Genomic DNA, 26,986 nt, shown 5'->3' on the forward strand with positions numbered 1-26,986 from the left:
TTTGTGTGTATTGTTTGTTTTTTTTTGTTTTAGCCCCCTGTGCTGTCAGGAATCTACAGGACTTGGCTCGTATTTACATTCGACGCACACTTAGAAATTTCATAAATGATGAGATGCAGGCCAAGGGGATTCCTCAACGGGCTCCACCCAAAAGGAAAAGAAAGAGAGTTAAACAGAGAATTAACACTTATGTATTTGTGGGTAATCAGCTTATTCCTCAGCCTCTCGACAGTGAGGAGGATGAAAAAATGGAAGAAGATAACAAAGAAGAGGAAGATAACAGTGAAGCCATGAAACCAGAGGAGCCTCCTCAGAATTTACTGAGAGAAAAAATTATGAAGCTCCCCCTCCCTGAATCTTTAAAAGCTTACTTGACGTATTTTAGAGAAAAATAACTTAAATCAAGAAGAAAGAATGCCTACTGATAATTCCTTTAGTCTTGAAAATGTAGCATTTGTTAGAAGTTAAAGCGAGAGCAGTCTCTCTCAGAGCGAATTATAGTGGGAAAAAGGTATAACTTGTTTCTGTCTTAGTAATACAAATAATGTATTCAGTGATTTAAAAAATCCTTTTATAAAATATATTTTTCTTTAAATCTTGGAAAAATTACTGTTTTAACTCAGAGTGACTTCAAGAGTGGAATGCAACAATAGTCAAGACTGTGTACTATAAATCCTTTTCTGATTCCTTACAGATTTGTAGTCGTGAGGATTATATTTAATTTTATATAAAGTTAAATAATTGTTAAGGATATATGATCTTATTTGAATTGCAGTTATTTGCATTTCCTCTATGAAAACTTTCTTATCTAATGAAATCAAATACTTTGTAGACTCACTTACCATACTTTTTTTTGCAGTCACTATTGCTGAGTTGCTATAGATGTATTCCGGGCATATATGAGTGCAATAACAATACCGATACTGAATAATTTAGCTTTAAAAAAAGTTTCATGGAATTCAACAGCACTGCTACTTTTGCTTTTGAATCTATTGCCAAAAGACATGGGGAAAATATTTGCTTCTCTCATAGAGATTTTAAGAGCACATCAAGTGATTAATAAAGTAAAAAGTATATACTTAATACAACTCTTAATTTGTATGGACCCTTTACATTTTCAGTGTTTAAAAATAATGAGGTTATATTACTCTCTGGAGTTTTAGAAGATAGTATATTTAGGATTTTTTTTTTTTCTGTAGTATACTGTATAAAGTATTTAGTTTAAAAAAATCCATTGTTCTATGACTGTCGATAGCACAGATGGTGAGTGAATAAGCACCAGGAATGGCCACTTCTTGGATCATGTTTGGTAGTACGGCCAGTGCAGATTTGGTCAGCAGGGTGCACTTTAGCAAGTGGAACTTCTAGTTCACCTGAGTATTTATCTGTGGCAAGGTAGGGCTGAGCTAGCCTGCCTACATTTGCTTTAAAATGCATCTTTGTAGCAGAAGAAATATTCACAGAAATTGTATGTAGCTTAGAGTCATAGTGTAATCTTTGGGACCTATGTTGTGCTCATTTTATTTCTTCCCATGTTTTTCTTGTTATATCTTTTGGTAAAATGACAATTTTCATTTTCTGCTTAATGTCACATACTTAAACTATCCATCATTTGAATGTTAATTGTAGCTTATCAGTGATAACACAGGTAGTGAATGCCATTATTAGTTTCTTTTCATCCAATTAGGGCCTGAAAACAGTCATTCCTTATTCAGAAGGTATACATGTATAACATATTTAGTAAATAGTATTACAAGGATTACATATTTTTAAAATGACAAATTTGAGAGTTATCATTTATTACCACCAGCATCACTATTACAATAGTTGTTCAAATATGTTTAAGGAAACCCAATCAGTGTACAGTGAAGATATTATTATCTCTCAGCAAAGATTCAACTATTAGTAATACATAGATGGTTTCAAAAATTTCAGCTCTGGTAATTCTATACATCTACCAAAAAGTATTTGAAATAGTCTAAGTATGAGTTATCCCAAGTAAATGAGGATATTTTAGTCATGTGAAAGTAATTTCATGAAAGGTTATTTGTTTTATACCAGTGACTGACAGAGGCTATGAGTTGGGAGTATCTCCATAATTTTTCTCAGATGATTACTAAGCTGTTATTTAAAAATGCCCCATCTCATTTATATCAAGGAAAAAAAAATTTATAAGTCATCATCTATTAGAAATGTTGATTTCATATTGAATTAAATGTTAGTTTTAGAATTTTGATCTTGAGTTCCTGGTGACTAGGTATTTTTATCTATTACCCCCCCACACACAATACACACATACACATGTGCATGTGTGCAGACACACACAGACTGTTGTTTTTGGAGCTGTGATCCAGATATGTAAACATTGATATTCTTAAATAATAATTTAACTGTTCAGGAGAGAGTTTTTGTTAAGGATAAATTTGAAGATTAACTCTTTCATATCTTTTTTTCTTTTGACCTTGGCAAAGTATTAAGTAGATTTTCATGATCATTGCATATTTTTGGTCATTGAAATGTATCTTCGTTTTTCAATGCATTCATTTTACAGTTGTGACTTTAAAGAAGTAGAAATAAAAAATGAAAATTCAAGTGAAATTTATCTATTAATGGAATATTAGAATGATTAAGAATGCGTTGGGGTTTGTTTTTATTTTTTTAATGCATTCATGTTACTTGAGTATAGGTAATTGTGCTTTATAAGTGGAGAAGTAGCAAAGATGAAGTAGAATTAATTGAAAATGGTGAGAAGTATATTCATGTAATTTTACAGCCAGATAAAAGAATAGAAATAATCTAATCCAGTCTTTTATTTTGCAAGAGAAAGTAGGCCTAAGGAAGTAGCATGATTTTCCTAAGTCAGACAGCTAGTTGGAGTCAGCTCGAAATAGCATTCAGCATCTGATAAATCCCAAGAAGTTTGTCAGTGGCAGCATAACTACTAAGAAAATAAATCTACACTGCTTATTGGTCAATATATTTCATTCTAGTATTAATAAAGGAAAATGTCATTAAAATGGCATATACGGCGGTTAAAATAAAATATGAAAAATGTAAGCGTTGGTTTCTAGCTGTCTGAGGGAATAAAAGCAAAACCTGTTAAACTATGGGAAGACTTGGAAAATTATTTTAAATAAACAATTGCATATAATTAAGCATAATTCTCCAGTGACCTGGCTTTTTCTTTTTTAATTTAGAAAACCTCTACACTATGGATATATGCTGAACTACAGTTACAATTATCTGTATTTTCTTTTTAGGCGAGGCAACCCTTGGTTGACCTCAAAGATTGCAAGGACCTTGTCAGCTTACAGTCCCTTATTTTTTATTTTTTACGCCTGCAGTGTGTGGTCTTCCTAGGTAGTCTCCCATCCAAGTTCTAACCAATTTCCTTTTCACTATTGCCAGCTCTGAGGAGTGTAGGGTTTTTTAAAAAATTATTTTTATAAAATATTCAGTAGATCTGAAGCGTATTCATAAGATGTGTAAAGTACAAGGAATAATTCAGCGTACATGTAAATACGGCAAGTCATCACAGCATCGTTGATAAGTTCTTGGAAACTGACTTGAAATGATGAATAATGAAACCAATTTTATAGGATAATTGATATAAAGAGTTAAGTTGCTACCATTTCTAGTCACACACTTCTAAATAAAGACCCAAACACTGATATTGAACATTGAGATATGAGTGAAACATTTAAGAAGATGAATGGAAATAAGATCTTTCTTTTCCAACCCACTTATTCCAACTAAGAGTTGTGGGTGGCCAGAGTCTGTCTCAGCAGCTCAAGAGCACGAGGTGGGACAGGACATCCTTCCATCATAGGGTGCACTACACACACCCACACACTCACACTGGTATAATTTAGACATGCCATTTCACCTGACATGCACATCTTGCAGTGTGGGAAGAAACCAGAGCACACACAGAAAACAGAATCTGCCAGGAATCAATTTTTTTCTCATAACAAAATGATGTTGAAGGAAATGACATTTTTTGAGGATCTGCTTTACATGTGTGTTTTGACTATGAGGCTTGATTACCATTACCATTATCTGTGCCCCTTCCCAATCTCATCTTAATCCCTGCCTCCTCATGGGTAACCCTTTTGTGTTTATCATTACTTTGCTTTTTGCTATAGTATTTTATCACGTGCTTGTATCTGTAAACTATATTATTTGGCTTCATGCATGCTTATATATGTGTATCATGCTGTATGCATTCTTTTGCAGCATTACTTTTTCATTCCACATTACCATTCTGAGGTTGATCCATATTGTATATACTTAGGCTACTTACATTCACAACTCAGTTTAATTATTCATTCTAGTATTGATGGACACTTGTTCCCTCAAAAAGTTTAATTTTTAACATTCTTCAATATGTCTTGTGGCTATACATGTGCAAGAGTCTTAGTGTATATATCTAGGATAAGTACTGGGTCATGGGATGGGTTTATATTCGCCTTTACTAGATTATGCATTTTTGTTTACCAAAATAGTATATAACACTATATGTTCTTTCTAGCAATATTTAAATGTTTCAATTTTTTCATATACTCACATTTGATAGTGAATTTTGTCTCTGGTAGTGTGAAGTGATATATGGGCTTTGTTACTAAAGAGGATTTTTTTTATAAGTGTTTTTTGGTTTTAGGTTTTCTTCCTATAAAGTTCCCGTTCAAGTATTTCATAATTTTTTTATTTGGTTGATTGTTTTTAAAATTAGCTTGTAGGATTTCCTTCTGTAATCTGGATATTGATCCGTTTTCAGTTAAATATGTCACAAATATTTTTTCTCGGTTTGTGGTTTCTGTTCTCACCCTTTTTTGTGGTGTCTTGATGAATTGGCATTTTCAGTTTTGATTGTGTTCAATTCATCTTCTCATACCCTCAATCCCAAGATCATGAAAAAAATTAGCATAAATATATATATGTAAGTATATTTATATAAATATAAATATATATATGGTACTTCCTCTTATTTAATTCTTATTAAATATCTTAAAGTCCCATGATTTTTGCCATTCACATTTAAGTCAATAGCATACATGCTATTGCTCTCCATGTAAGGTGAGAAATAATAGTTCAGTTTCTTTTACCTTATCAATTGTTTTAGCACCATTTTTTGAAAAATCTCTGAACTGCATGTCAACTTTGTTATAAATCGTTTTCTTATGTTTGTGGTCTGTATCTAGGCTTTATTAGTTGATATATTGACCCCTTTACTGACACTGTATTGTCTTACTATAAATATATAATAATTCTTGATCTAGTAAGGTAAGTTCCTTCAACTTATATTTCAGAAGTTTCTTGGCTACTCAGACCCTTAGACTTTTATATACATTTTAGAGTCAGTTTCTGAGATTAACACACACACACACACACACACACACACACACACACACAATCCTCTTGATATTTCCTTTGGAATAACATCGAATTTCTAGATCAATTTGTGTGAGAATTAACATATTTATGATGTGGTGTCCTTAAATTTATGAATATGGTACTTCCTTCTTGTTTAGGTCTTATTAAATATCTTAATAATATACAATTTTATCTCTGACCTCTTTTATTAGCTTTATTTGTAGATATTTTGTACTTTTCAATGCCATTGTACTCATTAAAATTATATTTTGCTCCTTATTGATTTCTGTACATTATTTAAATCTAGCATAGTCTTATGATTCTTGTAAGTTTTCTATAAGAAATAGAAAATCAAGTCACCTTTAAATAAAGATAGCTCATTTTTTCCTTTGGGTTTTCTTTATTTTGCCAGACTTGTTGGTTGGGGCCTCCAGTATAGTGCTGAATAGAAGTAATGAACAAGAGAACCCTTATTTTTTGTTTTATTGCCTCTATATAGTCATTTTTAATAAATGGCTTGGTGTGCCGTGTGTGTACACACACACGTATATATGTACACACACACGTATATATGTACACACACACACACACATTTGTGCAGTTCAGAGTAGAGTTCTATAAATGTTAGCTGAATCATTTTAAATTGTATTGTTAAAACCTAATATAGTCTAAACATCTTGTGTGTGTGTGTGTTACACCAAGTTTTTTAGCAAAATCTCTTACTTTGATGATGAAATATCAATTCCTTGTAGTTCTTTCAGTTTTTGCTTTGTATATTTTGATGTGATGATTCTAAGCTTTAGCTTTGCTATGTCTGGTGATTTGAACCTTTAACATTTAGGGACTCTATATTCTTTGTTTATAGCGGTTTTCTTTGGGTTAGTAGCTATTGTATCTAGTTAGTATTGCATCTTTTTTAATTTCCAACCTTTTCTGTATCCTTATGTTTAAAATGTGTTTCTTATTAATGACATATAGTTGAGTTTCTTAAAAATGTTTTGACAGTGAATTTTATTTGAAGCATTCCACTCATGCATTCATTCTGAATATTACTACAGAATAATGTGCTATACATCTGTTTTATGTTTTTGTTTTCTAATTTTTTTAGGATTATTGTTCTCCTATGTTTTTGTCCATTCTCTTTTTCTGCTCTTTTATTGGTTATCCTCAACATTTTCATACTCATCTAAATTATCAAACTCTAAAGTTATTCACACCCCTATCTCCCTCCTAAGTGATACAAGGCACTTTGGAACACTTTAATTCTGAAGTCACCACCTCAGAATTATATGCTAGTGAATCATATGTTTTATTTCTAAAGTTTTAAGCCTCTATTATATACACCATTACTAATGTTTATCTAATCAACGCTTAATTAACTTTACTCCCACATTTACACTTTTTCCTGCTCATTTTTTCCTTTTTCAGTAGTTCATCTTTTTGAATTTCTTTTAATGAAAGACTGCAGGTAGCTAACTTAGTTTCGTCTGTCTGAAAATAAAATATGTCTATTTGTTAAACACTTCTAGATTGAGAGTATTTTCTCTGAGACAATGGAGTTACTTCTTTACATTCTGGATCTCATTGTAGCTAGGGAAGTCAATTGATAGCCAGCCGTTCCTTTGATATCCTCTGTCTTTTTGCTTTAAAGATTTTGTCCTGCTATTGTTAATATTCTTGTCTTGGCATTGATAATTCTCTAGTTTCATATACTATGCTTAGGTATAATATATATGTATACGTATATGTATATGTATGTGTGTAAATTGTGTGTGTGTGTGTGTGTGTATTTGTGTTTATATTTGTATTTATCTTACCTGGCATTTTGTAGCTGTGTGATTTGGTCTCTCATCAGATCTGGAAATTCTTGGTCTTTTATTTTTCCTTACAAATATTGCTTCAAGTTTTTGTCTCAGCTTGAATTGTAAATAATTTGTTCAAATATATCTTCCAATCACTAATTCTCCCTTCAATTGCTTTAAATTTACTATTAAACCCTTACACAGTTTTAACATGTTAATTTTTTATTTCTAGTTCTGCTTTTTCAAATCCGCTTGGTTTTCTAATTTTCTACTCAAATATGTCCAATTCTCTAAACATATTGAACCTAACTATATTTTATATCTCATTCCAATATTTGAATACCAGTAGGTAAGCTTATGTTCATTATGTTTCTGATGGCTAGTTTCATAACTCTACTTTTCTTGTATTTTGTGGAGTTCAGCTGAGCTCGTATTATAGAACTTTATAAGTTAGCTACCTGCAGTCTTTCATTAAAAGAAATTCAAAAAGATGAACTACTGAAAAAGGAAAAAATGAGCAGGAAAAAGTGTAAATGTGCGAGTAAAGTTAATTAAACGTTGATTAGATAAACATTAGTAATGGTGTATAATGGTGAGAATTATTAGAGACTTGGTTCATTCTTGCCAGAAGCACTGCTAGCTTATGATCCCTTTAAATTCTTGGTTTAAGTTTTTCTAACCACTTAGGTAGAGTGACCTGGAAGTCCATATAAAAAATTTAGTGATATTACATTTCCATGGAGATTTTATTCCCCCACAGCAAGATTTGAAATGGGTAATTTTCCGTGCAGTTTCTGGGTAGATGGGGGGAAAGGGCTAAGGTGGATTATTTCTAGTTTATCCTTAACGAATTTGATGGAAAGGCAGATTTTCCAATTAAGTCTCCCCATTTAGGAAAGAGCTTTTTTCTTCTCTTTCCAGTACCTCTGCTATCCCAATATCTGAAGCTAATTTCACTTGGTTAAGCAAATACTTGAGCTGGACCAGCCTACTGCTTACTTACCTTTCTGGCTCCTCATTTTCACTTTATTTTTGGATTCTTGTATATGTCTTATCACACTGAACACGTTGATGCATTACAAAATTATAATATCTAGAACGTATATTAGTTTTCTAATGGAGATTTGTCCCAGGGCATTGTCAAACCTACAGTCTCTATAGTGGCTGTGTTATGCATTTAATTCTCTGTGCCTTACAGTTCTCACCTTATACCCAGAGTAGGTAATCAGATTTTTTTTTCCTCATTGAATGTCAACTTAGGGTTTTAAAGTACGAAGTGTTTAGTTTTCCCTTCTGGAAGAAAATCTCTATGAATACAAATTTTATTATATTTTGAACTGAAAACATAATGCACAATTGCGCATGTCTCATTCAAGTACTCCAAAATCACAAACATTGGCAAGAGCATAGTAATTGTAGGAGTGAAATTAAGAAGAAATTGGCTTTTTTTGGTTAATGCTATACTTAGATAATAAAAGACATTAACAATGTCAAACATACTTAAAGATTAATGTATGTTAAATTGTTCATGGAGATTTTTTTCTTCTGATCTCATTTTAATCAAAAGCCTCATGTATTTAAATTTGAACATTTTGCCAAAAGAGGGCAGTATTCACCTATAGTAGAATGTAAAGAACCTGACAATTTACTGGGGAAAAAGACTATAAAATTTAATGCAATTTGACAACACTAGCACTCCACTTACTAGATTCGTAGTCTTGTCTGGTTATCTGAGATTGTTGCCTAAATTGGACCATCCAAGTTTTAATTTGTTCTTCCGTTACTTTTACATTTTTAAAAGTGCTAGTTTAGGGATGAGATTTGTTTGAGATTTTCAGTCCTTAAAGATAAAACCAAAAACCTTTCTCAAATATCTGTTTACAGAGTGATCAAAAAATGCACATTTAACTTAAGAAGGCAGCTGTTTTCACCAGTGTCCCTGGAGAGAGTCCATTCCCTCTAGTGAAATGTGGCCAGTTAAAACTGTTCATGAAAAATGAGATTCCAGCCAACAGCGCCACCGAGTTCAGAAGTGTTTCAGCCTTGTTCTGCTTTACATACTTTAACATGTTTGTCTATCAGTCTGTCTCCTCTACAAGTAGGCATATGAGGTTTGAGATTTAAACATAATTTTAAACATTAAATATTAAAGGAAGAAATCCAAAGTAACTGGTTTGAATCCTGTATGAATGAAATTCTATAGAATAGAATGTATAGAAGGAAATGAAACCATTTTTCAAGAACAAAGTTTGGAGACTGGGAAAGACTATGTGTTCCCAGATCAACTAATTAGAACTCTGCCTGCCCTTTAAGATTTGGTAATGTTATCAGATAAGACCAAAAGCTGCTCAGTATGGATTTGATAAATAAAAAGTAATCAACTTAAGGTTCAAAAGGACAGCTAGGGGCTAAAAAGGCCGGAGCTCACATACAATGTGCAGTGGAAGCCGGAAAAATTTGTTTGCATTTTGTTGCCTAAAGAGTACATATGTTGCACAGAGAGGCTTTTGCAATCTGACAAGCTTCTCCTAGTCCCTGGGAGTCCAGCTCCCTCTACAGCTGCCTGGTGCCCTCGGCCCTGTAATGTGATCCTCCTGGATTGGGCAGGGGCTGCGTTTTCCCTGGGAGACACACTCAGCCAGGGCTCCCAAGCTCGGCACAGCCCAGCAGCAACCACCACCACCACCGCTGCTGCTGCTCTTCCTTTTGCTGCTTCGCTTCCAGCGGCGAACGGAACAATAGAGCCCAGATTGCTCAGCTGGACCACTTGCTCTCTCCCAGCCACGTGGTGCCTGCCAGGGCTGCCCTGCCCTAGCCAATGCCTGGGCTTGAAGCGCGCTGTCCGCAGCATGTGGTCTTGACGCTGGGTCACATTCCTCAGGTACCGCAGCAGACCGCAGCCCTGCCAGTGAACACGGTGGTTCCCCGTTCTGCGCTGTGTCATTGCTCTCTGACGTTCTTTTAATTTAGGATTCTCGATGCTCACTGCTTGTATATTTGAAAGAGATTTTTCACTTTTCAAACAACTTCGTGTTTCTGCTCTGGTAGACTAGAAAATGTGAGTAATGGTGAGTTGAAATAAATATATTTGCCCGAGGTGCAGTTCTTTTTTCCAACATCTTCCAGAACTCCCCATTGAGAATTTTCATCTTTCTTCTTCAGTAATTTTCCTGAATAGGTTCTCTATTACCTTTCATCCTCTCAAATCTTTCAGACTCTTAATTGGGTCAGCATGTGTCTGTCCCATTTGGAAAGAACTAATTTAGCTTCTACATGTGGTTCCAATTTATTACCTGCTGGCAAATTGCATTTCTTTTGTTTATTTTTGGGCTTTGTATTGTGTGTGCCTCCCAGGTGGGTGATGTTCTCAGCTTGAAGCGCTTGAAACACTATTGGTTTTCCAAAGCAGACCCTCCAATGGTCCACTAGAACTCTGGGTGCATAGAAACCTTACTGATCAATGACTAACAATGAATCAGCACCTAGGAGGCATTATGGGATGGTAGAATAAACCAGAATTTAGGACTCAGATGGGCCTGGATTCACATCCTTCTTCCTTGTCTTTAATATGGGAAAATAAACCGGTATCACTGAATTGACATTTAAATTAAATTAAATAATATGTGTGATGTAAAAATCTTTTATTATCATAATTTTCAAGCTTTACACCATGAGAGAAGAAAAAAATACCGAAAAGTTATACTGATTTAAAGGGTTCACTGCCCCAAGATAAAGTTTTTGCAGATGATGTCATGTCCATGGAAGAGAGAACTGCTTTTGCTTTTTCAAGTTCATTCTTGAACAGAGGGAAAAAAACCTAAGACTTCTGGAATTTTGAGATAAGAGATGATTAAAAGCTCAGCACTGTATATTTTTGGTGATAATCATTAAATGAGGATTTAGCTTGGTAATGAAAAGTTGAAGTTGGTAGTTAATAGTTGCATGGAAAATGATATATGTGGTCCATCATCATCTTAGTAATTTTAATTAAGCATCTTGTTAATGGTATATGTTTGAAAATATCAATATAAGTCTTAGTCTAACAGGGCAATTTCTTGAACCTGGGACTGCATCGTAGGTAGCACAGCCCTAGAGGGGCCTTCGTACCTTGTATCCACTTCTTTGTTCTTTTGTAATGTTTCTGGTAGACAGTAACAAAGCCTTAGGGACAGGATGGCTTGTCTACTCAAATGCTGTGGACGTAAATAAAATGTTATCTAAAATCCAATCTGGATTAAGATTTTGCTTCTTAGGTGTTTCAAAGAAAAAAATGATAGAATTCATTAGACATTGTCTTTTGGAGATAATTAACGGAAAAAAGAGGACATTGTCCATGTCATTGTGAAAAGCCTTCTGCGTGTGTGGAGCTAAAGGCTAATGCCGGTCTGTGAGCCTGATGGCACTACTGGTAAAATGAATGTTGCTTTGGGTTCGTTCTCAACTTCTTGGTGTGTCTCAGTTTCCTAATCCGTAAAATGGAGTTACTAATAATGTTCACCTTCTAAGATTATTCTGAAGATTAAATCAGTCGAAGCATGTTAAATGTTTAGGAAAGTATCAGGCTGTACCAAGCACTATAAAAGTTTTTACAACTATTAATTATTATGTTTACAATTAAGGACAGGAGCTACAAATTGGACCTACAGGAAATTGGCTGGTAAAGTATTTGAGGGAAGTGGGATAAATGGAAGATTAACTACTGTGTAAGTAGAATGATGGACAAAAGCTGACCTTGAGCTTGGAGTCTATGGGGGAAAATGAGGAGAGAGAGAGAGTTACTGAGCTGATTGCTGTCCTGTGGACATTTGGCCTTACTGTTGATAAGCTTACTAGATTTTTCAAGAAAATATGGATATCAAAATAAAAATCTCTGATTTTTAAATATTAGCAGCTAATTAATTTTTACATATAATTTATTGGGGTGACATTGAAATTACATAGGTTTCAAATGTACAATTCAATAATACATCATATGTATATTGCATTGCGTGTTCACTACCCAAAGCTAATTAAATTTTTAAAAGTGAAAGCCCAACTGCACATATTTGTAGGTTACTTTTAGCCCCGGACCTTTAGTTTGTCAATTCTGTTAGAGAGATGGTATAAAAACTGAGAAATACATGTAAACTCTATAAAAACTGGTACACTACTTTTTATGGGCCAAAAATCTTGGACATAAGACTACATTTTCAGGTTAACAATATCATGAAGGACCACAACTTACCTGCATTAAAATAAAAATCTGAAAACAAAAAGCCAATCAACTTTTGAAAGCTGAGACAAATGGGGCCTGGCTACATACATTTCCCCCTAACAGCAGAATCAAGAGGTTTTGTTAAACCATACTTAAATATATATGTATTGTCACCATATAATGTTAACAATGTAAATAACATATTTAACACTATAAATAGCCAAAGTGTTTAGTAAGTATTAATTAGGAGTATTATAATTTCCCTGATTTTTTATGTTTTTAAAATTTTAATCTAAATACAGAAAATATTTTCCTCAACCATAGATAAGAAAACTTCACTATACTTAAAGGCTGTTTATGGTTAATCGGGGTTTTAAGTTTAAAAAAATGAAAAACTACTCTCCCAAATATTAATTTGATTTCATCTACAAAGATATCATTGAGCATACAAAGCAAATATTATTTACCAAATAGTCTACTACTATTTAGAAACTCTTACTCCATATTTTAATAAAGCAAATCTTTCAAAATTAGAAAAAGCAAACGAAAAGTTTCTATTAATGAATACATCTTTAGGGAGCCTGACGAATAATCAGAAGCACCCTTTAGCTTTGACTCATTCTACTCTTTTCCAGGGTCTTTAGGTTATACCTTCAGAATACTAGTTGCTGGTTAAGAAAAGTGATGTTCTTAGAAATCCCAGGAGTGGAAAGTTTGAGACTCAGATGGACTCAGAGATTGCAACTGAACATACTCTAAATACCATCTTGATTGCATTAGAAAAATATATAAGCTTGGGGCTCATTTGATGATTAAGGATGTCCCCAGAAGTTCACGAGTATATACAGTGCAAAGTTTTAAATATTTGATTTGAAGGCATTTCCCTCATGTACAGAGCTTGCTTTTCCCTTCAAATAATACAAAACTAGAGCAAAAAGCTAGGGGTGGGAAATGGGAAAATAAGATTTAAGCTCAGTCGTGAAAAAATGTAACCAGCTGGTAAAAAGTTCATCTTGTTTAAACAGAAAGTAGGATTACTTCGGCTCTTTCCAATTTCCATTCTAGCTAGATTTTTTTTTTCTTTAACCCTCAGGGGTTACTTTGACTTTTGAAACAATTTTTCACGACTTTTTAAAACTGACATAACTTATTGGCTTTGAATTATCACTTAACAGTAGTGAATAGGCTGGAACTCCCTAAACAGTTTCCCCATTTGGTGTAATTAAAGTGAGGCGTGAGGGGACCCAGCTAAATTGCATCCAAATTCGAACCTACTCCTGTTGACCTGTTAGGGAAAGAAGTGGAACTGAAAGTCGAAATGCACTTCTTATGTCATTGCCTATTAATAAGTTAGGGTGGTCTATTTCAGCAATGTCCCCAATCTTGGGACTTAACATGGGTACAGTTTCACTGTCCTCATGATGTAGGCCAGCATGGTCCTACATCATGGAGTGGGAAGAGACTGTTCTGGAAGGCCAGGTGAGTACTCATGGAGCCCATGTGAGAAGAGTGGGTGAAAGGACAGTGAGAAGGCAGTAAAGGGGTGCAGAGAGGTAAAAGTCCATTGTCCAGAGTGTGACCTACCCCTGGTATTTGGGAGTCACCTTTCAATCAAACCAACTTACAGGAAAATTAGGTCAGGAGGTAAATGAATTCCATTTGGGACATGTTAAATTTGGGTTCCCCTGTGGGACAGTTGAAGATGTCTAGCAGGCAGCTGTAGAAACCTGGAGCTATGGCTCTGTGCTGCTCAGCATCCCTGTGAAGAGTGTACCAGGGAGGTGTGGGGTGAGAGGGGTGGGACCAAAACAGGTCTCCAGGAACACACCACTGAAAGCCCACAAATGAGACAGAGAAGGAATGGTCTAAGAAGGCCAAAACAGGGAGGGGAGAAAGATGTTTCCTAGAGTGAGGTGTGACCCAGGTGCCATGGAGCCCCGCTTGGACACTGAAAGACAGCTTGGCATCTTTCACAAATCATTTCTGTAAGGTATAGTTTTATTCAGCGAAGTAGTAAATTTACTTCAGGTAATTGGCTCAGTCAGTTCAGGCTGCTATAATTAAATATCATAGACTGGATAGCTTCAACAACATTTGTTTCTCACAGTTCTGGAGTCTGGGAAGTCCAAGATCAATGTGCCAGCTGATTTGTTGTCTGGTGAAGGCTCTCTTTCTGGTCCAGTGAGATAGCTGCCTCTCTCTGCATCCTTACATGGAGGAGAGAGAAATCATCTTTCTCCTGTCTCTTCTGATAAGGGCACTAATAATTCATGAGGGCTGCAGCCTCATGACCTAATCACCTCTCAAAGGCCACACCTCTTAATACTATCACATTGGCGATTAAGGCTTCAATATATGAATTTTGAGGGGACTCAAACATTCAGTCCATAGCAGTGATTCAGGTTTGAGTTATCTAAATATTTATCAAAAACAATTAGGTTACTGATATAACTTAAACACCCTCGTGTGTCCTTTATTTAGCCTGTATGTTCCTTTATGCTCTGAGATACAATAAACTACTTCTGAGGATACATGGAGGGCATGTGTTACACAATTCTCCTTTTTGCTATTGCATAAAATTGACCATGTGTGACCAAAATCGAAATTGCAGGAACTTTTCCACATGCAAAATGAAAACATTTAAATATTCTGCCTTTCTTTCAGGGTAGCCTCAACAAATGACACAACAGTTTTATTGTCAACATCTAGATTATGCATTGAAACAGTAAGTTATGTTTAAAACTATTTTATTTTATTGATCTTTCTAATCAGTGTAGATAACTTCGTCAGTCCTTTCCAATGATTCTTCATCTGAGTAGCAAAAAAACAAAAACAAAAACAAAAACAAAAACAAAAAAACAAAAGCTATGCAGTTCTGTTTTATAAATATGATTTTAGCTAAAGGTACTTGAAAAAATTTCCAAAGTCTACTAACTTCATTTTTTAAACAAACCAAACCAAAAAGACCTCATTTAGCCTCAAATGCTAGAGTGCTAATGATTAGATCTAATATGATCAGTCGCCACAATATTTTGTCTAAATGATTTTTAAAAATAAGAACATAGGTTTTAAGATTCATGTACCAATGTTGCCTGGAGTGTGAGTCCTGTACTTAGAAGAGGCAGCTGCCTACACACATGGTTTGAAAACAGCTTAGAGGTCTCCCAAAGACAGCTTCCCCGACAGCTTACCAGATCCGGGCATTTGCTGTGATCTGCCCGAAGGTTACATGATCTAGGATCCCAATGAAAGGTATCCATTTTATCTTGTAAGAAAGTTGTACTCTTATCAATTAAATAGGATCCCCAGATCAGTTCATTAACTTTGTACCTAGCCAGAGTCTAGCCCCTGATACAATTCAAATGTAAGTGTATGGTGCTTCCGTGAAGGTGCAGCACAAAGTCCAGAGATACATGAAGCCCAATAGGCTTTGTACATGTTGCTCTCTCCGCCGGGAATGCACACCTGCCCACTGTTCCTCACTAACCTTGCTTATCCTTCATAAGTCCGCTTGGAGCTTACCTCTAGGAAGCTTCTAGATCTCTTTTCCCTTACCCCCAGCCCTCACAAAATGGCTTTTCTGTTTTATCTGAGCCTGGGAGCTTTTCATACGGGATTAGTATCAGTCACTCATTCTTGATGGACGGAGTCCCTCCAGGGCAGAGAAGACAGGCATATTTTTTCTTTGAATGTCTAGGGTGGAGCCTGCCAACATAAAATATGTTGAATGCGTGAATGAATCAACTGACAAAAATGAAACTTGCGGGGTGCTGATATTACCCATCTGGCAGTTTTGCAAAGGCAGGACTTGAATTCGAAGAAAGCTGGAGATAGCTCTCTGGCATAGAGATGGCCTGACTGAAACGATTTCTGAATTGCACATCTTATTGACTGCCTTACCTATGCTGAAGACGACCATTCTCACAGAAAGAACGTGCGGCATTTAAATGCAAGCTTAGAGAAGAAAATATAACCCCAGAGGAAAAGATCTCCAAGGAAAATCAGGTAAGGGAGAAAAGAGAATTAGAGGCCAAAACTGTGGACAGGTAGATAGGAGATATCTGAGTGCTAACCGAGCCTGTGACGCTGTGTATGCTGGGAGGTGGGGGTCGAGGTGGGAGTGGGGATGCTAGACAAGTAGGAAGAAACTGACAAAGACCTCTGTTTCTTAGGCTTCATTCTCCTCCTCTGTGAAATAGTGCTTACTATGTGTGAGGAGCTATTTAAATATTACCTGCTGTAATTAGTCGTAGCCATCGAAGCCCAGAGGTACAAATGGCAATTCTGGAAGGTTCATTTTCTAGTTCTAAAAAATAAGGTAGGTTATAAATATAATTTACAAAGGTTGATAAAATGATCGAGTTATGGTATTTGTTGAAGCTAAAAAAGTTACTACCAAGAAGCATTAGAAACACTCCCTCTTAAGCGTGACTTTACTAAGGTTGCTAAGTGTCTGAAATGCTGATTTAATGTTCAGAAAATGTTATTTTTTTTCTCAAACTCAAGTTTTTACAGGTTGGGAGAAACATGAGAGTTAAATTAGTAGCATAGAGACTAGGTTTAGTAGGTTGTAACCTTTTGATAAAATTTGTATGTTTGGGCTTTCCAGTATAGGGGCACATGTGTTTCGATATTATGGTCATCCTGCTCAGGTGTTGTTCTGGTCCCAAAGTCATCACTTTATTTAAGCAAGCAGCTTTGTGTTGCTAGAAAGGAGGAGATTCTCTGATGTCCCCATTGATTATAATACAGAAACATTTCCTAGTTCTCCTGGCCGTGAATGGCACAGCCTTGAAGTTTCATACCAATTTAAACCATAATTATAAATTGTTAACCTTTTCTCCCCAAATTTTAGTGTGTATTTATAAGGATTCTTAGATTTATCTTGTGGGAAAATGTTCGCCTCATCTCTCCTTTGGAATATATGTGTAGGGTAGAAGGATAATCTTATTATTATTTTTATTATTAGTTTCAAGTATACAGTACATCGATTAGACATTTGCAAAGTTTATAAAATGATACCCCTGATTGTTCTTCTCTCCTCTGGCTCTCCACCTAGCCATTACATTATTACTGACTGCATTCCCTATGCTATGCTCCCCATTTCTGTGACCATCTATTGACTACTAATTTGTACTTCTTTACCCCTTCACCCTATTCTTCCAGACCTCCGATTCTGGCCATCACTGGATTGTTCTCTATATTTGTAAGTCCATTTATGATTAATTAGTTTGTTCTTTTTGTTCTGCAGATTCCACATATAAGTGAAATCATATATTTGTCTTTCTCTGTATGACTTATTTTACTCAGCATAATAACCTCTAGGTCCATACATGTCATTGTGAATGGTAGGATTTCATTTTTTTTAGTAGTTGAGTAATATTTCATTGTATATATAAACTATAATTTCTTCATCTAAACTTCTGTTGATGGGCATTTAGGTTTCTTCTATATCTTGGCTGTTGTAAATTGTGCTGCCATGAACATGGGGGTGCATAGAACTTTACAAATTATTGGTTTGGTTTTCTTTGGATAAATATCCAGAAGTGCAATTGCTGGATCAAGAGGTATGTTCATATTTAATTTTTGGGGAAACATTCAGACTGTTTTTCAAAGTGGCTGTACCAATTTGCAATCACACCAATAGTGTATGAAGGTTCCCCTTTTCCACATCCTTGCCAACACTTGTTCTTTAATTAATTAATGACAGCCATTCTGACAGGTGTGAGGTGATATCTCACTGTGGTTTTAATTTGCATTACTCTGATGATTAGTGACCTTGAGTATCTTTTCATGTGTCTATGGGCCATCTGTATGTCCTCTTTGGAGAAATATCCATTCATGTCTTGTGCCTATTTTTTAATTGGATTGTTTGTTTTTTGTTGTTGTTGAGTTATATGAGTTCTTTATATATTTTGGATATTAACATCTTATCAGATGTTTCATAAACTAATATCTTCTCCCATTCAGTCAGTTGTAATTTTTTTGTTGTTGATGATTTCCTTTGCTGTGCAAAAATTTTTTAGTTCGATGTCACCCCATTTGTTTATTTATTTATTTATTTTTGTTTCCCTTGCCCGAGGAGATATATCTAAAAAGAAATGACTAGTAGTAATATTGGAGAGATTACTGCCTATGTTTTCTTTTAGAAGTTTTATGGTTTCAGTCTTACATTTAAGTCTTTAATCCATTCTGAGTCTATTCTTATAGACACTGTAAGAAGGTGGTCTCTCTCTCTCTCTCTCTTTCTCTTTCTTTTTTTGTATGCATCTGTCCAATTTTCCCAACACCATTTACTGAAGAGAATTTTTAAGTGTGTTTTAGTGCATACACAGCTGTAGGAGTATGGAGCTTTAGAGTTCTTAAAAATAAAAGAGGATGGAGATAGTAAAAAGACCAGTGGTTGTGAGAGGTGGAAGGGAGGAGGGATGAATAGACAGCGCATAGAAGATTTTTAGGGAAGTGAAACTATTCTGTACGATACTACAATGGTAGATAAGTGTCATTATACATTTGTCTAAACCCACAGCATATACAATACCAAGAGTGAACCCTAATGTAAACTAGGGACTTAGAGTGATAACGATGTGTCAGTGTAGGCTCGTCATTTGTAATTGCACACTCTGGTGGGATGTTGATAGTGGAGGAAGGTGTGTGGTCATGGGGTGGGTGGGGCTAGAGTAAATGGGAACTCTCTGTTCTTTCTGCTCATTTTTTTTCTGTGAACATAATACTATTCTAAAAATAAAGTAGAATTAAATAAGTAAAAGAGGATCTCTGTGGGAGGCACAGTGCAGTGGTCTTGAAGGTATCAGGAAAGTTTGGAAAACTAGAAAGTACTCAAAAGGAAGGGGGAGGGAGCAAGCTGGAAAAGCAAACTACTTCTGAGTTCAAATCTCCTGGGTAAGTTGCAGGTGAAGCCAGTTTTAGTGTGTGTGTGTGTGTGTGTGTGTGTGTGTGTGTGTGTAGACTTGTGACAGGTCTACAAAGAAATGAAGCATCTTGGTGTGGATTTGTTTATGATTATGAGCAGGCAGTCATCAAGATCTGAGAGTTGAGTAAAGAAAGCATACATAAATTCATTTTAAAAGATTAGATCCTGCCGTTATAGGCTTCTCCAGTGGCATGCCGTGCTTGCTCCTTGATAACTTCATTCAATATTTGTATTTACTTAATGTTTCTCCCATGACTTTTAAGTTCCATGAAAGAAGAGATCATTTTGTCTCTGTTAACACTCCCTCCTCAGCTCATAACACAATTTCTGGAATGTAGGAGGTGTTCAATAAGCATGAGTGGGGTGAAATAACTAGCAGCATTACCATTAATAATATGACAGTGGTTCCTGTGTGGCAAGTGTTTCTTAGGTGCTCGGCTTGACTAAATGTAGTCAGACAACCAGGCAGTTCTCATGACTCCCCCGGGAAGGAGGTATTATCTTTACTGTTCTATCCTGTCACGGATTCAGCTTGGAGCCTGCTTCTTGCTGGGGCTGAGACAGGCACAGCAGGCTCCAGGAGCCTTCATTTTAAGGGAGGGCACACACGGTGCTATAGGAGTGGCTTGGTCTGGGATGAGAGGATTCACTTGTTTTGGTGAAGTGGTCCCAGAGGCTCATTTGCTTTTCGTGGCATCTGAATGAGCAGAAGGAGCAGACTTTCCAGAGTATAAGCTGACCATAGCCAAGTAGGGACTAAAGGTAGGGACAAACATGGAGCTCTTAAGGAGAGAAAAGACAGAAAAAGATGAGGAGAGAAGGTAGGCAGGAACCCAGCAGGCAGGGTGTGGGTGGCTGTGATCTAACTGCAGAGACAGCAGTGTGAATCCAGCATGACTTTGGTTACAGAGTGACACAAAGTCTTGTCATCATGGTGAGAACAGTTGGGAAGAAGGGTGGGTGAGGAGACAGAGCCCTGAAGTCAGAGGACAGTGAAGCTGAGGGGGTTGGATCTCCCCACTCAGTGCCAGGCCTCACTCTCAGAGGAGCTGGAGCTGCAGTGGGGTGGACCATGGGCATCCACCCCATCTCGCCTCCTGCCCTACATTACCTTCCTGGTGGTTCCTCTTCCCCTTTGCCCCCAAGAGCCTCCTCTCAGTGAAGCAGCAGGATAAAGGGTTCCTTCCAGATGCTTCTCTCCGTGACCCGCAGACCCCATCACACACCACCCTCTCCCTCCCTCCCTGCTCCAGGTCACCAGGTCTTCCTACCTTTTGTACCTTGTGTCTGTCTCCAAGCTCTTGTCTTTCCCTTAAACATTAGAGAGTAGGGCAGTGTCTGAGAGAGTAGACTCTGTCTTCGTCTGGCTAAAGGAATAGAATTCTGGAGTTCTTGCTTCAGAGGAAAAAATAATGGTGTCATTCAGTTGCTCCTGGATGCTAGAAGGAGAAATAAGAAAAGGACATAGCCTTAGAAAAGGCTTTCTTCTTTATCTTAAAAATGTGGTAGAACCTTCCACCAATATAATAACAAATGAAATATAAATTTAAAGAAAAACTTTAAAAATAATTTAGTGGATTTTAAAAAATATTTATTCTTTGGAGCCTGAGGCAAGTTTTTTGATAATCTTCCAACTCTTACTCTTGCCTCTAGAAGGTTGTCTGTAGGTAATACATTTTTCTTTCAAAATGGGGTTTGTGCAAAAAAAATCTATTGGTGAAAATTAAAATGAAAAAAAAAATTAACCTGTTCCAAAAACTGTGTCTAATTTAATCATTTTGTTTACTTTTTTCATATAGTGATACTATGTTTTTCTCCTTTTAAAAAATACCATTTAATTATCCATTAATAATCTCATAGATTTCAATAGATTGGAAGCTATGGATATTTCATTATGGGTCTTGTTGCATTTTAGGTTAATGCTATTAACTTCCCATAATTGAAAAATAGGAAAAAATTTACTAGAAAAAATATTTTCATCTATATTATGTTTAAAGCAATAATAATAATGGATATAATAATTTATTTTTCAAAAGTGATTGAATCTGAAACACAAACACCTTTTAATTTACATTTTTTTTTTATTTCTAAACTGTAAACTCCACTATTTCTGTGCTCTTTCTCCTAAAAGATCCTCATTGGGTGAAATTATTTTGTAAGAATAAACCTCTTTCTCTTCAAGAACTGGTACGTGTTTTGTGGAAATTTCAGGCACATGGAAGTCAGAAAGTGTAAAAGAGAAGAAGATAATGCTCATAGTTTCTTTGATATTATTTATTTTGATGTGACATTTTAAATAAGGTAGGTATGGCTCATGAAGGTCATGAATCAGAATACCTGTTTTCTTCTGACCCCAAGAAGGTTTATTGATCTTGGGCAAATCATTTAAGCCCCAAGCATGTGGGTTTTTTCCTTTTTCTCAATCTCTAAAGTGAAGGCTATAACCAGTAACTGTGGTGGACATTGCCAAATGCTGATCAATGCTCATCCCTGAAGACTGTGTCATACTCAGTCTCACCTTTGTTCACTATCTGATCTTGCTAGACTCAAAATATTCTTTCTAACAGTGAGGACAACCAAATTTTCTCTCTGTCAGGGCATTCTTCAAAGTACAGTTCTTTTCTAGAAATATCAACATACATGTCAATTAAGGATAAATTTTCTAATTTTATGAACTAACACATCACTATATGAGTGACATAAAACAACAACAACAACAAAAATGAGGGTATAATATAGAGAAAAAAACATAACCCAATCTTCACACTCTTGTGCAGCAACTACTGAGAACTTGGAATTTGTCCTATAGAACAGGGAAGGTAGGAAGGTACAAAGTATGGTCACCCTAAAATAGATGGCCAGATAACACTGTGTCCAAAGAAATGGGGTATAAAAAGACACAGGGAGGGGGAATACACTAGTGGTATGCCCCAGCAAGAAAGCAGGGACTTTGGTTTTGGATCCACAAGGCTGAGAACACCAGAGTCCATTTTGACTTGGCCCTCCTGGAGTACTCGGTGCCCTGGAAAGAAGTAATCTGTAGGACAGAAAGCATGGTGCACTGAGGCTTTGGGGGCCTGAGCTCATAACACCCTTACCTGAGTCAGCAATTTGAGAATGGGATCATCTTTGCCAGAAAAACCAGAGAACTGAGGCCAAGAGCAGAGAGCACATCCCAGCACTGGGCCCCCCACCTGTGAGACTGTCAGCTTCCAACTCCATCTACAGCCCTGAGCAGCAGAGAGGAGCAATGGCAGTAAGCCACTGAGGAGACTGCTGGGAACTGCTGGTTGGACTAACACCCCAAGGGACAGGATTTTTGACACCATGGGGAAAAGGAAGGTGCTCCAGGGATGGGAAATTACATTACATGCTTGACCAGGTCAAGAGAGCAGCCTATTCTGCATAACAGAAGGTAAGGGAGGGGAGCTGATTTACTTGAGAGTGAACATCAATCATGGTCAGACAGTCTCTAAGGGGGGTTTGCTGAAAGTGACCTCTGTTTTGGCCAGGCTCAGCTCCTGGGACAGACAACAACCACATCATGAACAGTTTCTCCTCCATAACACAGGGGCAATATAACCACAAGTCCTGAAAATTATGAGCCAATTTACAAATATTTATTACTAACTGTTATTGAGTTGATCAGAACTATAAAATCCCATTTTTTTCCTTTGAACTGTACTTTAAATGTGCATGTCCTCAAATGTCATCTAATGACCACACTTATTATTTCATTCAAGTCCTTTAACTGATACGAATAACCAGTGTTATATTGTTTGTAATGAAACCAAAGCAGTGAATTCTGGACTTAGAATGAGGACAACTTTTAGAATGTGTGAAGTACAATGATCAAAAGCATTTTAGAAATGTCTACTTTGTTCTATCTAAAATGAAATATTTAATACTGCCAAAGATCTTGATGGTGAGCCCAGGACTTTTATTGGAGAACTTTTGCCTATCATGGGTGTTTGTTCATAATTTTATGAATTGTAGAAATATCACCAAGTGGAGTGTTTTAACTTTTCAATAAATAAAAGATACATTTAAAGATATCTTAACAGTAACATAAATTTTCCTACTAAAAAAGGGTGAAATGAATGTTTTTTCAATTGTTTTAGGCACTGAAACATGATTGTTTTCTACACATACCATTCTATGCTATGAAATTTACAGCAATATTGTAAAGGGAAGTGATGCATAATGATGGTTTCAAACGTCAGGAGAAAATCTAGTGCTGCCTAGTCAGTGCACATCTGATGAACACGATGTTTATCATGTGTCATACTCTTTATTATGTCTGCAGGCAGCCCTCTATATTTTATTACTAGAAGCAATTTGCACTTGTTTCCTTGTAATATTGATGCAATTAGGAGCAATGCTCAGACGAAAAAAAAGATGGAGGGTGCAAAGATTGACTATATTAAGAGGAGTACATCAAATAAGCTATTCAACTGTCATATTTTCTATTTAGTGTTATATGAACTATCTAAAGGGCCTCACATTACTTCCATACTCACAATGATTTTACATTGAACTTAGAACAAATGTGAAAGAAACATACAAAATCCATGAATGAGATTATAGTATAAGTGCATTATGCTGATCTGGTTAAGAATTCACAAAAATAATAAGAAAGCATAATTTGTCAAGTAGAAATAATTAGTTTTTGACTGGTAACATATGCACTTTGGTTCTTTGGCAATTTTACATAGATGTTTCGCACATTAACAAATATAAAAGCGATGACTCATTGAAATGTCTTCTCAAGAGCTGACATAGAAAAGTAAAATTGTTTATCAATATGTCCATTTCTTGCTATAAAAAAAGACTTTTAAAGTTTTTGGTCTCATAAGATTTACAGTTTGCTAAATTAAGAGTATCTTGAGATTTCTAAATAGTTATGCCATTATGTATTCTACCAACAAATGCTTATTAATTTATATTTTTCCTAATTGATCTTTTTTTGAGGGAGAAAATATGTATTCAAAAAGTTGTTCTTGGGTAATTTTGACTATGTGATTTGTGAGATGTCTTAAAGATGTTGGTTAGAAGCTACCCCTCATTGACCAAGGTCCTTCCTTTTATTTAACCTATTATAAAGAAATGAGCATATGCTAGGTATATTATTCAACATAATTAAATAAATATGAGAAGTGATGAGAAGCATCTGTCAATACAATATTCTTATGTAGGATGCTTTATTTAACAAATATTTGATCAGTGAGTACTATGAGCCCTTCTCTGTACTATGAATGAAGGAGGAGAAGATGAATAAGTTCTTCAATGAGAGTGTAGTCTACTGAATGAAAATGGAAGTGACCCTACTAACAGGTGTGATGAGCTCTGCAGTAGAATGGAGTTAATAGGAGCACTTTATCCATATATATCGGAACACAGCAGACTTCTTTCTATGGCAGCTTTAAAATATGGCAGCTAATTTTTTGACATTCTTGCCAGTGAGAGATAATATTTATGTCTCTTTCCTTGAACCTAGGGTGTTGTGACTGCTTCAACCCACAGAGTATGGTGAAAGCCTGAAACCTCCCTGAAAGCTGAGTAGCACTGCTCAGTTGCTGGGAGACTTGCTCTTAGTGGTGACAATGGTACGAGTCTGGGGATAGCACTTTGAATGGCAGGGATTGAGGTGACATCTTAGAGCTTATGGCTGCCTGTGTCTGTGTAAATGATCATATGTGACCTCTGTGGTACTGCTAGAATCACCACAGCTGAGAAAAGCTTTACGATGGCTAACTATTATGGGCAGCCTTTTCGTTGCCATTGACAAGCATCTTTATCAAAGCAGAAGAAGAAAAATGGAATTTATTGGCACGCATATTTAGAGGATATCCTGGCTCAAGTTTGGAACAGAACTAGAAGCTGCATTCCATCAGAATTCATGCTCTATCGCTGTCTGTCCTTCACACCTGTGGGCTCAGACAGACTTCCTGGGGCACATAGATTTCTCAGGCAGTGAGGAAGGTCACCAATGGTGGCCTCAGATTCATTCCACTTCTTATTTATTGTGCTTTGCTCTGTCATCGCCATCAGACCTGTTTTGATTCCTTTCCTCACCCTCACTCTCACTCTCTGTTGTCCCTTACATACAGGATTTCGTGATAACCTTTTTGAGTTAGGGCAATTTTCTTCACATACCTTGGAAACTCGCAGAGGTGTTGTGTGGATTTACCCTACCTGTTGTCAGACTGTGCTGTGTTGTGGCCGTTCCTTGTTTACAACCTGGCCTAGAGGACACTTAGACATTGGTTTATAGGGTGTGTGTGTGTGTGTGTGTGTGTGTGTGTGTGTGTGTGTGTTGAGGGGTGCATTTTTATTACATAGAGTTTGTGTGGTGATAAGAAACTATAAACCTATAAACATAAAATATTAATATTTATCCATAGTCTGACTACAGTATTATCTTTTTATTAGTGCTAATTTATTTTTAAAAATTTTGTTTTCAATTATATGCAACTATAGTCTTTTAGAATCATAGCAGAGCCAGGCCTGGGTGATACCCCTTAGGTTAAAATAGAGATTCAAAGGAAACCAGTCAGCAATACAGAAGTTTCTTCTAGGTTGTCAGTTTTTGCATGCTTTTTAAAATCTCAGGACTGTAAATAGCAAAATTCAGTATGTTCTTTAGAAAGTAAAAGAGCACACTTTTGGAAAAGAATATTTGAAAAAAAACTGAATTATAAATAAAATATAGCTTCTGGCAACAATTGGAATGCCAAAAAGAAGACAGACATGAGTTATTTTAAGAGTCATCATTATTTTTCATTTAAAAGTGAAAGTGTGGGAAGCTGCATAGCAGAAAAAAAGAGCTAGGTTTTAAACTCTAACAGCTTGAGTTTAACTCTTGGCTCTGCTATTTTTCAGCTCTGTAATCTAGGGTAAGATGCTTAATCTCTTGGAGCCCATTTTTCCCCCCTGTAATAATAATATCTAACTTTAAAAGTGAGTATGAAATAAATAATGTGTAAAGTATAAAGTGTCCAGAGAGTGCCTGATCTATAGTAAACACTCAGTTAATGAATTGTTGTGATTTAAAAAAAAAAAAAAAGTGTGTAGAGGAATGATGAGGAGAACTGGGATATTAGATGTACAATGTTTAGTGATTATTCTATGAGATTAAAAAATCAGAGATGAGGAACCAAGCCTACCACTGAGATGAAAGAAGGGACTGATAGCCAACCTCCCAGAATTCCTATCTCAGGAGCATTTATAATAGCAAAAAAATTCTTGTGAAGGAGTATGAGGTCAGACTGGTTTCAAATATTTATTAATTTATTGATAAATGTTTATTGCTGGTCTTGAGTTTGTAAACATTTGTCAATCACTATCTATGGCTCTCATATCTGGCTCTTTATTTCTGTTCCTTTTGCATTTTCCCAATTACACACTAAGAATAATTTCAGCACACCTGATCTGACTTTATAAAGCCTTTGTTTGGTACCAACTACATTTGTGGCTTTAAAAAGTCAATTAACAGAAACTCGAGAACTAAATGTAAAGTTGGAAAGTAACTTTGGCCATTTTTTTTTTCTCTTAATGGTTAATGATATATTATCTGGCACAAGGTACTCTGTGGCAGGCATGGGTTTGTTTTCTCCTTTTGATTATTTTTATGGAGCTTACATTTATTGAGAATTATTGCATTCCAAGAGCCAATCCAAGCAC

At 35.9% G+C, this 26,986-nt stretch overlaps 2 protein-coding genes across 4 annotated transcripts in view; both read left to right on the plus strand.

The window, feature by feature from the left end:
- Window positions 1-3,161, plus strand: part of PCMTD1 (protein-L-isoaspartate (D-aspartate) O-methyltransferase domain containing 1) — a 63,167-nt gene extending 60,006 nt beyond the window's left edge. For all 3 annotated transcript variants that reach the window (XM_016152827.2, XM_036232852.1, XM_016152817.2), the window contains one exon: window positions 34-3,161. In XM_016152827.2, the coding sequence (XP_016008313.1) occupies window positions 34-395 (362 nt within the window). In that variant the 3' untranslated portion in view covers window positions 396-3,161. The remainder of the gene's footprint in view (window positions 1-33) is intronic.
- Window positions 1,285-26,986, plus strand: part of PXDNL (peroxidasin like) — a 435,474-nt gene continuing 409,772 nt past the window's right edge. The window contains 3 exon segments of the mRNA XM_036232726.1: window positions 1,285-1,332; window positions 9,581-10,030; window positions 10,033-10,079. Coding sequence (XP_036088619.1) covers window positions 1,285-1,332; window positions 9,581-10,030; window positions 10,033-10,079 — 545 coding nt within the window.

The sequence above is a fragment of the Rousettus aegyptiacus genome, unplaced genomic scaffold, assembly GCF_014176215.1.
Source record: "Rousettus aegyptiacus isolate mRouAeg1 unplaced genomic scaffold, mRouAeg1.p scaffold_m13_p_15, whole genome shotgun sequence".
Classification (NCBI taxonomy): Eukaryota; Metazoa; Chordata; class Mammalia; order Chiroptera; family Pteropodidae; genus Rousettus; species Rousettus aegyptiacus.